Here is a 16,204-nt window from a genome sequence, read left to right on the forward strand (position 1 = left end):
GACCAACAGTAAACATAACTGTGCTCAGCTGGTATGAACAATAGCATTCTGTTATCTTTCTGAAGGTGCTGATTCTGTGAAAAATTGGGAGCACTTTGCCCTTTTTGTCCCTTTTTGAACTTTGATCAGTTGGTCAGGATTGATTATCAACCAGTTGCTAACTGCACTGCTTCTCATTTCACTAAACAAAGGTGTGTTAGACAACGGTTTCTTGCTCTGGCCAAGTCTCCAGGACACGACCCGTGAAATAAAATAGTTGAGGAGGAAGCTAAGAGCTTACCTATGGAGCTGAGTGAGAAGGGAGGTGTGGAGAACAATGGATTTGTTCAAAATGAGGCTTTTGATGACAAGGAAATAGATACCAGTAGCCAAGAAGAAATGCCAAAGCCATGCGCTGTTGATGTGGACCCAGTGGCTGAGGAAGAGACAGTGCTGAAGCCTTATGCTGGGATGCCAAAGGAGGTCTTGCTGAAGTTCTCCAGCCAAGCCCGGTACAGAATCACCAGGGAGATTCTCTTCTGGCTCATAATTGCTGCTGCTGCTGCACTTGTGTCTGCTACGATTGCGATTATTGCTCTCTCTCCAAAGTGCCTTGACTGGTGGCAAGCTGGTCCTATTTATCAGATCTATCCTCGTTCCTTCAAGGACAGCAACATGGATGGGAATGGGGATCTGAAAGGTGGGTCAGTTTTCATTCTTGGTATGTACAAAGCTCTGTGTGTGTGTATGAAGAACATAACCAATAGAAAAATACAGTCTGACAGACATGGCCACCCTAATGGAGAGGGGAAAGAAAAGTAGTCTGACAACATTAATCGTAACTCACGTTGTCATGAATAAATCCAGGAGTTTGCTTGCTCAAGTTGTTAACCCTAAGCCTGGAGTTAGGATGGATGTTATAATGGAGAGATGGGGCTGAGAGCAAGCAGCAACACAGCTGCCATCAGAGTAAAATACCTCCACAAAACTGAGGTCAATCAGGAGGATGGGTGGTGCTGAGCACTTTGTTGTTTGCCTGCTTTTCCTACAGAAAACTAAAACTGACAAAGAGGAGAGAAAGATGTGTTAATTCTTGTTTTGCTCGTGGTCTAGCTGTTTCTTAGCTCTTAAGAATGCATGGACAATGCCACTTACTGGTAGCTTAGCTGAGACTGCCTTGTAGAAAGAGAAGGCTTGACACCAAAATGGACAATACATTTCTAAACCAGAAGCACTAGCCACACTATGCTCTACTGGCAAGTGAAGAGCAAAAACTGTTTCTGTGGCTGCATGCCAGTAGTACATGTCAAGGAGATGAAAAGATTTGGGTTTAAAAATACTAGGGGAGGTTGCAGTGAGGAGTCCTTACAAAACACAACAGAAAAACCCCATGTGATAAACAAAGTCTCGAATTTCTATAAGTTTTTGAATAATAGTTTATTATATGGTAAAAGCAAGCAACCGGCTGGGTGACAGAAATGGGGACCAATTTCCCAAATCTGCACACCCTTACTACAGGGTACATTTAGTATTTATCTTAGCTACTTCATGCATATTAATTATATCATATACATATACGTTCTACAGGTTTTTGCTAAGTATTTAATATATGGGTTTTCTTACAGCTAAAGCTAAAAGGGTTATCTCTACAACCAGTCATAATTCATGCATTCTTGGACAAACAGGCGCCTAAAGATTTAAAGTTCTACTATATTTTATTCTTAGGATAGTAAGGAGGTTTTAGGCCTCTTGACCTTTTAAGGGTCTGTTTTATTTCTTTATGGGGGTGTAATTAAGTTTTGCAATCCGTTTGTTTTATTTTGATGTAATCACCCATTTGTTTCACGAATCACAATTATTTATTTATCTCACCCATAAGAGACTTTTCCTAAGTCAGGAAAAAACTGGGATCTTTACATTAACATTGTGCTTCCCTTTGGGTGGTCTGAGAATTAACTGATGTTCTTTGAAATGGGAAAGCAATGCTGTTACTGCTTTTTAACAAAATATAGGAGCTTGTTTTCAGAAGTGGGTGTTAAATTTATTAAATGAAATAGTAAATATTTTATAATATAGAATGTAAATTTGTTTTGATCTAACCTTTTTGATTCCTGCTTTATTTTCCATGTAAAATTGGCTTTGAATGGTTTCTGTTCTGTGATCTCATGCTATCCCTGAAGAAAGGTCAAGACTGTCCTGCTACCTGAGATCAGTAAAAACAAGGGATAGTTATGTATTGAGGAGACCTGTGTACCATCTTTGAGAGCCCATGCCAAACTTAAACAAAAATCTTTTGTCCTTTCTAAACAGATGATGCCTTTTTCTTTTTAAATAGGCATCCAAGAAAAACTGGACCATATTACATATTTGAATATAAAAACCATCTGGATCACCTCTTTCTTTAAGTCCCCTTTAAAAGACCTTGGATATGGAGCTGAAGACTTCTATGATATTGATCCCATTTTTGGATCTATGAGTGATTTTGACAATCTGATTGCAGCCATACATGACAGAGGTAAGCTGCACCTCTGAGCAAAGTAACTCTGTTAAAAAGATGTACCTTACAGTGCAAGGTTATAACCTGAGATTTCAGTTTGTGCACCTGGCAATTCCCCCCTTGGTGGCGTTGAGCAGAAGCAGATGGAGGTGCCAGCAAAAGGTACAAGTGAACTCCACAGCAACATGAGCTCTGGGATTGCAGTGTCCTGCCCTTGGGTGCCAGGGGAGTGCTGGGAGCAGGACTGAAGGCACAGGGAGCTGCAGCAGCAGCGCTGGGTGGCTGTGTGTCCTCTGCAAGGCATGGTCCCCTCCGAGGGTGTGTGTGGGTGGTGGGCTGGCACACCATCTGTGCTCCCTTGTGCATGTGTTATGGGCATCCAGTCTGGGGATCAAGGCTGAGGTGCAGTTGTTTCTGACTGAACATGCAGGAACATGCACTTCCTTCCTGTAATTGCATCCTTGGTTTGCTGCGTTTATGCCTTAGACAAAATGTCTGCTCAGGTGTTTCTTCTTACAGCTGTTGAGCTGAAGGGAAAATGGTTTACCAGTTCAAAAACATTTGAGATTTCAGTAAAATGTCTAGCCTTTAGGGAGGGTGATGAAGAATATGTGTTCCCTGATGCTAGACTGGTGAAGTGCCTTTCCCACCTGGGAGGTGTGAGACAGATGTTGAAGTCAGAGTTAGTGGAAGTGATTCATAACAGCAGAAACCTGTTCTGAATTTTTTCTTCACCCTTCATTCCCTCCCAGGCAACATGCTGGGGGGAACAGTACCAGCAAGATGTCTTCCAGCTACTAGCAAACTCTAGTGAGCCTAACTGTTTTGATTTTTAAGGGCTGAAGGTGATAATGGATTTAATACCAAACCACACAAGTGACAAACACCAATGGTTTCAGCTGAGTCGCAACCGGACTGGGAAGTACACAGATTACTACATCTGGCAGGACTGCATGGAGGCTGCTGGTTCAGTCATTCCTCCAAACAACTGGGTAAACACTGGATGGGACATATGCAAATCCTAGGCTGGATGCAGGCTGCCCCAGAGCAAAAGCAGCTGTAGCATGATTGTCCCAATGTATGCTGGGTTATAAGTGACAGCTGAGAGGTACAAACTGATGTTTCTACATGGGCTAGTGCAGATTAACATTTAAACCAGATGGGGAGGGGACACATTCCTCATTTAAACAGAATTTTTAAAATGACTTGTGTTTCTTTACCTCCGTGTTAATCTTCATTCATTAAACAAACACAGAAAAGAGTAATTGTGCACAAGTTGTTCACACATGCCCCTTTCTGTGTCTGGGTACTCTGCTCTAGAAACTTCATGTCAGCTCCTCTGAAATCGTAGTTGGTGAGGAAGGAAACAAAACAATGTGTTCTTGGCTTTTTTTTTTTTTTTCTGGAAGGTGATCAGGCCAGAACGTGTGTTGTCTATTTCAAATAGATTTATTTGAAATTTGAAGTGATGGGTGCATGTGTAAGAACTTGTATATTCTAAAAACTCAAGGTAGAATTAATACTTTGTACCAGTTAATATAATTTCTCTCTAAACTTAGAGTCTTAAGAGGTATCTTAGCTTTTGGGATCTTCTATAACAGAGATGATGATAAAGTTAACATTTTTAACATGCTGACTGTTGTTGGCGCTTCAAAGAGATAATACCAGATTGCAGAAAACTCTTAAGTTAACTAAAGCTTTTTTACTAAGTTTTAGGGAAAGCAATTCCAAAATAAATGCTCCCAGACGTGTTTTCCCCCTGTATTCCAAATAATTCCCGATGAAAGTCTACTTAATAAAAAAAAAATCCCCATAACATTGAACAAGAAACACATGTGGCAAAGCACAACTAAAGGGAGAGCAGCTAATAGGAAAAAGAAATTAAAAACCTAAATACCAAAATCTACTCACAAGGTACTCCATTGATTAGGCATTTTGTGCTTTATATTATATGCTTGTAATACTGCACATTTTAAAGTATGCATAGAAGTAAATGTTTGTTAAGTGAGGAGTTCTTATTCTCTCCTTCTCTTACATGAACAGGTGAGTGTCTTTGGGAATTCCAGTTGGCAGTTTGATGATGTGAGAAAGCAATGTTATTTTCATCAGTTTGGGAAAGAACAGCCAGACTTGAATTTTCGCAGCCTTGATGTCCAACAAGAAATCCATGTAAGTATATAACCCACTGCTGCTGACCCAACAGCAAAGCAGCTGTTTGTACACTTGATTTCTCTGATTATTTGTGATGCACAATTTGCAGTCTAGTTGGAAGTAATTCAAGGATTGTAGCATATGTAAACAATTGAAACAAAAAACTGTCTAGAAAAACATTACCTTTATAAGCAAAATTTAAGCTTTGTACTGTAATGCTTCCAGTATCTACTTTACTCCAGTCTTTTTAATTTAAAAGCAAACAAGGAACCGGCAAAAAAATCTGAATAAAATCATCTTTGAGTGGTAGTACAGGTGGTGTTGCAGTCCTCTGGATTTTAAGACGGGACAGCTACTGCGTTTTTTTACTGACTTAACTCCCTTGTTCTCACAAGAGCCTGGCAAGATCTTGATGTTTTTCTTTGGAACAGGCTATTATACTTTAAAAGGAGTTCCCTTTCCCTGCCCCTTCCCACTGAAGTCTATCTTCTAATTGCTTTGATGCTTCAAGACCCCTCTACTTTTCAGGCTAAACTTATGTGCAAACTGTTCATACTTAGCTCCTTATGAATCATACCTGTCCTTCAGCTGAAAGGGGTTTTTCCCACGCTTGTTTATGCTTATTTGGTTTTCAGGTCTTGTCAAGGTAGATTAAATGGGGAGGGATTTTCCAGTCTTCCGTGGAGAGAGACTCTCCATCCCTTTGTTTAGCCGCTGCTTAGTCCTTGCATCGCTTCCATCCTGAGGTTTTTCTCAAATGCAGATGGCCAGAATTTAACAAATCGACCTGAAGAGATGTCTGGGCAGAATCCTGTACACTGGTGTAGGTGCTTCTCCCTCTGGGCCCCGAGATTTCTCTTACTTGCTTTGAAGTTGGTGCTAGTACTCAAATAATGCAATATGACTGCTGTCTGGAGGTTGTTAACTGTGTGCCCCTCTACATCAAAAGCCAAGGACGAAGGCACTTCATGCTGTATCCAGGGTAACAATTAATGGAAGGATTGATATGGAAGGAAAAACTGCTCCTGCACTGAAGCCTGTGCAGAGCTGATTTGCTCAAGTGGAGAGAAGTTTTTATCTCTCTTGATACAAGGACTGTTAATTAGGCAGTCAAATGTGGGAATGGCACCTTGTTCTAGCAGAGAGATGTTTGTATTTTCAAGAAAGCTGAGGCAATGCTGATTTGAATTACAAGGAATGCCTGAGCTTGTGGATAAGGGAGAGAGTTTCCATCTGTCGACATATCTGATGACTTTACAGAGGAAAAAGGATGATGAGAGTGTTTTCACAGTGAGAGTGCTTTTACTATGGGAAGGTGGTGGAATCTCATGTCTGTCTGCATCATGTCTCCCAGAAGACAATGTAGAATTGATTAAAATATGGGGAAGTAGGCCTGAACATAGGGAGTCTGACAATTGCTGCTTCTTTTTCCCCCTTCCTTAAAGTTGTACCTCATCAGGTGGTACAGCTGCTTCAAGTGTTTCGATTTAATCCTTGAATGTTTGCTACTTTGAACTGTTGAATTTTGGTGCATTTCTTGGGCAGTAGTCTCCACAGCTGTCCAGCCCTACTGGGATGGTCTCACAAGCTCTGTGGGGCCTCTCCCCTCACCACATGAGTACTGCATGCACTTGAAGAAACAAATCACTGCTGGTCATACTTTTTAACTAAATAATGAAACAAGACTGCTTTTGAGACTGGGTCTTCGAGGAACTCTGCTAGTAACCTCTCTGTGCCTTGATATTTCCCTCAGTGCCATGTCTTACCATTTGCACCTTTTTTCCATAGCATCACACTTTTTAATTGTCTTGGCTAATTATTTCTTTTCATGGTACACAACACATTACTGAGGCTCCAGTAGTAAAAAGGTGACATGAAAACTAGTAAGTTTGGCCTGGTAACACCAGCCTTTGGTAAATGCTTATGAATGTCACATTGAAGAAGAATCTTTGTCTTGTATTTTAATTCAAAATCCTGTTCCAGAAGGTTAGGAGGACTGAGCAGGAAGCAAATGGACTTTTGCAGAGAAGCTTAAGTCTTTGGTTTAGCCATGCAAGGGCATGCAAGAACAGGGAAACTTACAGCCAGCACATTGTAGCTTTCCTGTGTAAAAGATGTAGATTGATGGCAGTGAGAACCATGTCAGTGCTTGATGTTTGCAGTGCTGATACCTGGTGCTGCTTTTGTGCTGAGCACAGGCATAAATGTGGATGTTTTTGAGTAGATTCAGTATTGGACAGACACAATACTGGAGCTGCTGCTTTCAGAATAGAGCCTCGAGAAAGTGCAGCTCAGTGAGGCAGAGTCTTTATTTGCCAAACAAAAATCTGTAAAGCTTGAGTTCCAGTCCAGCCTATTCAGGCAAGCGTACTTCATACATTTTAAAAAAAGGCAATTCAATAGTTCTCTTTAAAAATATATATATATATATAAAAGATTTTTTTCCTCAGATGAAGACAAGTATTGCATCTAAAAGAACATTTGCAGAAACCACTCGAGGGACTGAACTTTAGACTTCTTTTGTTAAAACTAGAGCAATTGAAACTGTAGTAATATAATGGCTATTGAAAGAGGATATAATTTTACTAACAGTGACTAACCTCTTGATTTGATAGTGAAATTATAAATCAATAGCATTTGTAATTGTTGGATAATAGTTTTTTGTGTTCCTGCAAATAAATAACCCTGAAAATAAAATAGAAAAAAATCCACATCAGTCAAATAAGAGAGAACAAATGTTTTAAGAGCTCTATTGTGTAAAAGAAAATTGGTGGCACGAGGTCTGTGCAGAACAACATATTCTTGCATATTTGAATCAATGTGTTCTAATTGTGTGCAGCCATGAACGAGTATTCACCAACAACAGTGCTTAGCATGAGCCCAATTGTTTGGATGGATGAGATTAGAAGCATCTTTTAGCGAGTCACGCCCTGGTTTAAGTCTCCTGAATTATGGGAGAAGTTACAGTTGTTTTCTTTTTTATACTGGATGAAATAATAAGACCTACTTTATTTAGATCTCATTTGACCTTAGATCAACAAAATTCATTTTGACTTCTTGAAAAATTTGAAGTACCAACTTAAAAATAAATCGTTACGTATTAATATTTCCTAGAAGGTTTAGCTTTCTTTTTAAGACTATACGGTTTCGAATGGGGTGGGCTCACTTGAACTTCTCAATTTTTACCTTTGTCTAGGATATTATAAAATTTTGGCTCAACAAAGGAATTGATGGATTTACTTTCAGCACTGTTAAATTTCTCTTAGAAGCAACGCATCTCCGAGACGAGCCTCAAGTGAACAAGTCTCAAAATGGAGTAATGTATATGTTCTGTCTTTGCTTTTTTCCTGTGTTTCCTACGGAGACATAAGAGTGTATGTTTTTACTCTTTTGGGTCTTAATTGTGGCTGTATGAAAACTGGGTCAGCCATGTCCCTTGGAAAGCAGGTGGGCACTCTGCAGAAGGAGCACTCACAAGGAAGAAGCCTGGTGGGCTGGGGCTGTAGGTCAGTGAGATACCTGCAAGCAGGAGCTCTGTGGGTGGAAGAATTGTCCGTATACACTTTGTTTTTCTGTTCTGACGCTGTTGCTTTGAATTTTCTCTTTAAAATAATTTGCTTTTCAATTCACATTCTAAAAAGACAAATCTTGTGACTTTTAGTAGTTGATTGGTTGTCTTTGGGAAGCCTGCTACAGGAGGTAAGGTCAGAGATCTTGCCTGCTTGGATTCTGTAGCAGTTACTAGCATATATTTCTTCTACATTGCAAATAAGAATTGGAGAAAAACCAAAAGAAAAACCCTCATATTGGCAGTATGTCACAGTGAGAAGTGGCCAGAGGCACTCAAAAGCATGAACACTGTTACTTATGCTATTTGCTTTTGCTCTGGTAGTGAACTTGGTGACGTTCCCAGATACTTTCACCATTAAAATGCTGTTCCCCTGTGGAGGTGAGGATCACATAAAACTGGTCAGCTCCACAAGTGTTGTTGTTGTGGTACCTTATCAAGGCACTGTCCATCTTTCCAGCCTGGTGTGTGGCCACAGCACCTGCTGTGCTCGCTGCTGCAGCTGGGCTCAGTTGGCTAGTGCTCCCCTCCTTGATGATGGGATCCAAAATAACCAGCCTTCTGCTATTGTATCTTTAGAGTTTCTCGAGTGCAGCTCAGCTCTGCGCTGTCAGAGTTAGTGTGCTAAACTCATTCCAGTTAAAATTTATGTGGACTGGTGCACTGTCTCAGGAAGGGATGGGAAGAACTTGGAGAGTTCTGAAATCTAAAATACTGATGAACTAATGGGAAATACTCTATCCTTCTTTAAGGAGACTATCACAGCCTATTCCCAGCTCTACCATGACTACACGACCACACAAGTTGGTATGCATGATATCATCCGTAGCTTCCGTCAGACCATGAATGAGTTCAGCAGAGAACCTGGTCGATACAGGTAATTGTTAATTACACCTGCTGAATTTTTCTCCAATATTCATCACCTCCTGATAGCAATAAAATGTTTGGGTTTTTTAATATAATACGCCACAAAAATGCACAAATCCTCAAATGCAAATAGTGGGGCATAGGCTGTATTATCTCTTCCCCAGTGTGTGAGGAAAGGAAAGCAGAATGGGCAATCACTCTGATCGCAGAGACTCTGTAATTCATCAACCCTGTGCCTGCTCTATTGTATAGTTTTAATAGTGCAGTTCAAATCAGACACACAGTCAGAAATTGTTAAAGTCACAGAATGGTTGAGTTTGGAAAGGAGCTCTGGAGGTGCTCTGGTCTAAAGCCTCTGCTCATTAGAGCCACCTAGAGCTGGTTGCCCAGGAATTTGTCCAGATGGCTTTTGAACATCTCCAAGAATTGATAACTCTACTTTTTACTACGAGGAGTCTTTCCTCATGGGAGAGATCTTTCAGTCCCTAATGGGCTCAGTGGCTTCTTGCTGGACTCTCTCCAGTACATCCATGTCTGTCTGTACTGGGGAGCCCAGAACTGGACACCATGCTCCAAGTGTGGCCTCACCAGTGAAAAGCAGAGGGGGAGAATCACCTCCCTCGACCTTCTGGCAACACTCCTTCTAATGCAGCCCAGGATACCATAAGCCACCTTCGAGGGCACATTGATGGTTCATGGTCAACTTGGGGGCTCCCCAGGTCCTGTTTTGTGAAGGAAAGCTGGAAATTGCTGGAGTGGGCCATGTGGACGTGAATTCAGAAAGATAAGACTTCAGGCAGATACTTTAGCCTTGTGTCGACTGTTGTAGATTTTTCATCTGCAATTTCCAAGAAATATTTCTCCTTGACTTCTTGTCTGCTTTACAAAACACTGTTTCTCTGTATTAATCTTTTTTGATGGGGAGGAGGGAAGTGAATGTAATGCTTAATGTTCTATATTCAACCATTCCTAGCTTCCTTCTCTTTTGTGCAACAACGAATGAGCCAAAAAAGATATTTGTGTACTTCTTTTTAGATTTATGGGTTCTGGTGATGATGAAAAGGAAGACATTGAAGCAACAATGACGTATTATGGAACAACTTTCATCCAAGAAGCAGATTTTCCCTTCAATTTCAACCTAATGAACATGAAAAATCTATCAGGCAACAGTATTTTTGAAGCTGTTGACTTGTGGATGAAAAACATGCCTGTGGGAAAATGGCCAAACTGGGCTGTAAGTTCTAGACCAGCTCTTACAGGAAGGGCTTGTTCCTGTTATGGTGATAGAAGCCCCACCCCGCAGACACACACATTGATTTCACTGGGATCAGCAGCAGCCTGAGCCCGTGACTGGGCTATAGTTGCTGTCCCCGTGAAAGCTCTGAGCTGCTGCCGTTGCAGTTGTTGGCACTGGCCGGCTCTCCCGCCCATCAATAACAGTTACACTCCCCATGCAACGGTGACAGAAGGGAATTTATGATCATGCCTCTCCCTCAGTGTCTCCAATGTAGGATGCAGCACTGGGTTAAAAGACTAGTGAGAATGGAATCAGTATAATTATCTTTGACTATAAACTGACTCACTGCAATGGATTCTGGAACCCTCCTGGGGCCAGGGCAGAACAGAGCAGGCAGCTGAGGGCAGTTAACTTAAAACCTGCTCATCTTTGTTAGGAAGCACGTTTGGAACGTATAAGGGATCTTTTCAAAACAAGCAGAGCAGTTTTCACACAGCAGAGAAAATGGAAGAAATCCGAGGGACTGTAATTGTGGAGAGTTGTTACTTGATATCTTTCCATCACTTCTGCCTTGTGGTGCTGGCAGGACTTCTGTGTACTACATTATTTGGGACAGAAGTTTGTAATGGCACCAAGATAAGGATAAAGCACTTCACAGCTCTGGAGGGGAAAGAAATAGAAGAAAATAATAATCTACTGCCATGTGAAATTAATCAATTTCACATATGCATGAAATTTTATAATGTATGTTTAACAGAGTGATGTTTTCTTCAGGTTGGAAGCCCTAATGCTGCTCGGATTTCATCTCGCATTGGGAAGGAGTATGTCAATGTTATGAATATGCTGCTTTTAACCCTGCCTGGAACTCCTGTAACTTACTATGGTGAGGAAATAGGCATGGAGAACATTGCATCAGAAAATGTAAGTGAAGAGCATGTGAACTCCGATCCTGTTGTTGTTTAGTTCCAAGTAACAGAACTTTCAAAAACGCAGGAACTTTTGTTTTGTTAACCAAACCCAGGCTTTCTCACTGCTTACATAGTTTTCCATGTGCCTCATGGCAAAACCATTGGACCATATGCACAAACGGCCAGGTCAGAGGTTAGAACCAAGGCTTGGATGTGGGTCCGAACTGCTAGATTTTAATTATGTTTCCTGATTTCTGTCCTTCTCCGGATCAGTCTTGCATGGTTTGCAGTGGTGTTGCTTTGCTTCCCTTCAGCAGGAAGGGCAGCAAGTGCCAACACTGGGCCTGGGCTAATGGTTAGGAGAGGTGTGTTACAGTCACATGAGGCAAGGGGTGCTGAGTCACTATCTCCTTCTTCCCATGGAAGTACCCTAAATCACTAGTTCAAAGTCCATTATTTCCTGGCTGCTGTTTAAAGGAAATCAGAGTTCATGAGAGATTGTAGCTACAGTCACCACCTCCTGCAGACCTTTTTACTTTGCCTACAGAAAGGCACCTAAGCCACACCCATCTCCAGTGTGCCCATGCCCAGAAGGCATCTACACAAAGGGGAGGGTGCCTAGTGGCAAGCAGAAGTGACTTTTGGTTGTCATGCTTAGTCTGTTCCTAAAAGGAACAGTTCAATTCTGCCTCTCATGACCATTTTTGAGCACCATATGGTCCTGTGGCAGATGCTGGTTTCACTGTGGAAAGCCTCTGTTAGGGAATGAGACACCCTCTGACATGTTACAAATGATGTTGGCTAGCTTTGTGTCAAAGGGAAAGAGGTATTTGGAGCACAGGATCACCTCCAGGTTTGTCTGATTCAGATGTGAGGAAATGATTCTCTGATTTAAAAGGAAATCTCATTTCCTCTGAGAAACACCTAGGTCAAAGTATCTCCTGCATTCTTGCCGCTGCTGCTTACTGCTGACAGAGTGATTCTCTTCAGAAAAGTGGCTCGCCTTTGGCTCCTCAGGGTTCACTCTCTTTTAGTGGCTACCTTGTGACTCAACGGCTTTGGAACAATGCAAACCCACCCTTCACTCCATTTGGAAAGGAAGGTTCCCTGATTATTGGGTGTCTTTGAAAGATGGAGAGTATTTGCTCAGGATATAGTGTTTAGGCCCAGCATTTAAAACACTTCAGGAGACACTGAAAGAGGTAAAAATGAGAGGCAGCATTACTAGTGTTGAAAACTTAGGATTTTTTTTCCTCCTGCTTTTCAGAATATGCTAAAAAGGAGAAACCCATTATTTGTAATGTCACAAAGCAAAGTGACAATTTCTTTTGTTAGGCTGCTGTTCTGACAGATTGTATTGAAAAGTGCCCTTTATATGAAAAACAGTTTTCATGGAAAACAAACACTCAAAGTATGTGCAAAATATTTTATGCCCTCTTATATCATTAAATTTAAGTGTCAGATCTTTTGGCAGCTCTTCAATAACAATGAGGAAGCTTTTTCAGAATTTTTCTGAATTCTTCAAAATGAGAACTTCAGACTTTTTACATCGACAGTTTTTAATCAGCTAAAAGCTGGTTTTCAATAGTTTTGCACTTGGAAATAATAATTTTATCTTTCTAACACAAACAATCCTGTCCAAACTGTACCCCTTGCAAATGTAAGCTTGGAGAGTTCTAAGGAGAAAGGTGTGATGGTTACGAAAGAACAAGACACTGAACAGCATTTATTAGTTGTTTACTGTTATTTTAACAGCATCCCTTCTTAGGACTCATTACCTCATATATTCACTTGATGCATATCTAGATATTTATTAGAATATCCTGGCTGTCATTAGTAAACTTTTATCCAACCATCTGTTGCAAAGGATGACAACTCTAGTAGAGTTGTTTGGGAATTCCACATTTTACCAGTGATGCTGTATGTGAGACCATCCACTCCCCTCCGTTTCAGGAACTGTCCTGGTTCTTATTTTTTCCTTAGAGTTGGAGCAGGATTACATTCTCCTTATTAAATTCTAACTTTAACTGAAGAAAGCAATACTGAAATGGTGAGAATTTGGGAGATGTGAGAACATGCTATTCAAAGAATACCTGTTCAATATGCTAATCAGCACTTTATTTTCTAGGTGACCTTTCCAGAGAAATCCCCCATGCAGTGGGATGGAGAAGTTAATGCTGGTTTTACTGAAGGCAACAGTAGCTGGTTACCTGTTAACTCCAACTACCAAAGTGTAAATGTGGAAGTAGGTATCTGCATGTGTGACAAATTAATGGTCCAAAAATATTTTAACGTATCTGTTGTCCTCTGGCTTCCTTTTTGTACTGGGCATTGGCAGTAAGAACAGACTCAAGGGGAAAAAAAGTGCTGAATCCTCACAAGTTTTATTAGAAAAGGAATTCCTTGCACCAGCAAGGAGCCTACTTCATCTATATTCACTTAAGCAGAGCAACTGCAGTTGTGATGTTGATGTGGGAATTTGGCTCTTTAACATCCTTTTAATCCTTTTAATATTTGTGCTGCTTTAAAAGTAAACCAGTGGGAGAAACGAACCCAACTCGAAAGATTACAAGTCAGAGTTACAATTTACTAAGAAGATTCCAATACAATGATACAGAGAAAACTGGTTTTAACCCCCAAAGACAGATGTATAACCCAGCACCTTGGGGCAAAAACAGAACAATGTTTGTCAGCCCCTGTACTGAGCACCACAGAGTCCCCCTGGGTGCAAAGTAAAAGGAAAGGAAAATCTGTTGGTTCAGATGATGATCGCAGCCCTGTTGAAGTAACGACCGCAGTCTTGTCAAGAGCAGTAGTCGCAGTCCTGTTGAAGTTCTAGTCCTCCTCTGGATCCAACAAGTGGTACCAGAAATCCCCACACCTGAACTTTATATATGCTCAAGTTCAGGTGGCAACGTCCAGTATGTCCCCCAGGGCAGGGAGTTTCACAATGGGTGATTTAAGTCTGTGAGTTATAGGATGTTTTTGGGATCTTTGATGGTCTGGGTGTTGCAGCTGTTTATGTCCATGGGCCACCAGTCCAAGGTGGCCCATTAGCAGAGATGACCCTCAGGCTGGGTGTGAAGATGTTAATGCCTTTCCAGAGGGGAGTTATCACAGCTGAGTCATTGGTGTGAAAACAAAAGAACACTCCCCTGCCTCCTGGGGTTTCTTTAACACCCAGCTTGTAGCCTGAGGTGTCAGGTGTGCCCTGGGCAGCTGCTGCAAACAATTCATTTATTAATAGTCCATCAGAAATTACATAGAGGGTGTAGAATACAGTTTTGGTTATACTCACATAGTGATAAACTGGTCCTGGCCCCTGTAACTAGGACAATATTAAATTGAAAACAGGCTTTTTTCCCCCCCATTTCTATTGCCACAGAAAGCACTGTCTGTGTAACAAGAACTTAACACTATCTCTAACATACGTAGAGCAGTGAAGCAAAGAGATTTTGCTGACCTACAGTGCTGACCAGAATTGAAGACCAGAAAAAAAAAAATCTAAGATATCAAAAATATAGAACATGAAATAAACCCTGTGACTTCAGTAGATTAGACTCAAAGAAAAAGGTTCAGTGTCAAGCTTTGAATGGCTGCAGCTTTCTCCTGAATAAACAGTGCTAAAAGGAGGCTGTGGGGGAAAGCAATAGTGTTAGTGCTGGGGAATCATTGTGTCTAATAACCTGTGTCTCTGCCATTTCACAAACACCTGGTAAGTGCATGAGAAAAAACAGTTTTTCAGTGAAATTTGTGGACAAATTTGAAGAGAGATAATTGTCAAAATCCAATAGGCGTGTTCTCAGCAGACTGAGTGGGAGTGAGAGGGAAGCTGCATTCCCTACATGCAGTGCCAAGAACTGACCCTGTTCACACTGACTGTTGCAGATCCAGAGGACCTGGTCCAACTCAACCCTGAATTTGTACAGAGAGCTGACGCAACTTCGCAACAACGAGCTCCCCATTAATCGGGGCTGGATGTGCTACATCTGGAATGACAGTAACGTGTTTGTGTATGTGAGGGAACTGGATGGGTTAGACAGAACCTTCATGATGGTCCTCAACTTCGGGCAGGAATCGACAATAGACCTGACAGCTATAGTTCCTAATCTTCCCTCTGAAGCTGTTATAAGGCTAAGTACTAATTTTAGCAATGCTGGTAAAGCTGTCTCTGCCAAACTAATTAAAACTGAAACGGGAGAAGGCCTGGTCCTCGAATATAAAACAGCAAAGCCTGTCCATACTATGGAAGCTTTTCAAGGAAAGTGTTTTGTGGCAGAAAAAGCTTGTTATTCCATGGCCTTAAATTTACTCTACATGAACTGTTAAGTACAGGAGTAGAATAACTAAGCTTTCGTGTTAATTTAGAAGATATTGGTTTCGAGGAAATGCTAAAAACATTCAGTTTTCTTTGGCTTTTCAAACTTTGTACAAAATAACCTGAAAACTAAAACAGACACCTAATGCCTTGTATGTGAATTGGTGATGAAAAGGAAAAAGTATGGTATAAACTCCCCTTTAGGGTCTGTGGAGAAGAAAAGTAAACCTATAAAAAACTGTCCTGTTAAAGTGTGTGTATTTTTGGGAGGAAAGATAACAGTTGCTTTTTGGGTGCTACCCCTTACAGTTGCTGGTTATTAAGAGCTGGTTATTAAGAGCTCCAAAGCCTGTGGCAGTTCATAATAAATGTTTACAAATGTGTAGATTTGTGAAACTTATTCTAAAGGGGTGGCCCTGTATTTGCTAAAGCAGGTAAACACAAGCAGGATGGATATATATGGTTGTGGTGTCTTTTCTCTCAACTCTAACAGCTCTGATTATCCTCAAAGTTAGTAAGAAAAATAACAAAATATAGCTAATACATCTAATTCTACACTCAGGACTGCATTTCAAATTGATTCCTCCCCTCGCTGCTGAATTAGAATACATGTGCATTCTCTTACTTCTCTTCCTACCCTAAGGCTGAGGTGAGGGGTGTGTACTTCAGTTCAGAGTAT

The 16,204-nt window shown here is 41.0% G+C and overlaps 1 protein-coding gene across 1 annotated transcript; it reads left to right on the plus strand.

The window, feature by feature from the left end:
- SLC3A1 (solute carrier family 3 member 1) lies at positions 1-15,910 on the plus strand. Its single transcript, XM_032682712.1, has 10 exons — positions 1-679; positions 2,315-2,494; positions 3,314-3,468; positions 4,520-4,645; positions 7,824-7,943; positions 8,948-9,072; positions 10,098-10,296; positions 11,074-11,220; positions 13,336-13,452; positions 15,096-15,910. The coding sequence occupies exons 1-10, from the start codon at positions 283-285 to the stop codon at positions 15,534-15,536; spliced, it is 2,007 nt and encodes a 668-aa protein (XP_032538603.1). The 5' UTR covers positions 1-282; the 3' UTR covers positions 15,537-15,910.
- Positions 15,911-16,204: the final 294 nt, after the last annotated feature.

The sequence above is a fragment of the Chiroxiphia lanceolata genome, chromosome 3, assembly GCF_009829145.1.
Source record: "Chiroxiphia lanceolata isolate bChiLan1 chromosome 3, bChiLan1.pri, whole genome shotgun sequence".
Classification (NCBI taxonomy): domain Eukaryota; kingdom Metazoa; phylum Chordata; class Aves; order Passeriformes; family Pipridae; genus Chiroxiphia; species Chiroxiphia lanceolata.

Bases quoted from the DNA above. Each gene is read 5' to 3' on its own strand.
- SLC3A1 (XM_032682712.1), top strand. From the start codon at position 283: ATGGAGCTGAGTGAGAAGGGAGGTGTGGAGAACAATGGATTTGTTCAA. The intron at 11,221-13,335 runs GTAAGTGAAGAG...TTTATTTTCTAG, and splicing joins AGAACATTGCATCAGAAAAT to GTGACCTTTCCAGAGAAATC. The intron at 13,453-15,095 runs GTAGGTATCTGC...TGACTGTTGCAG, and splicing joins ACCAAAGTGTAAATGTGGAA to ATCCAGAGGACCTGGTCCAA.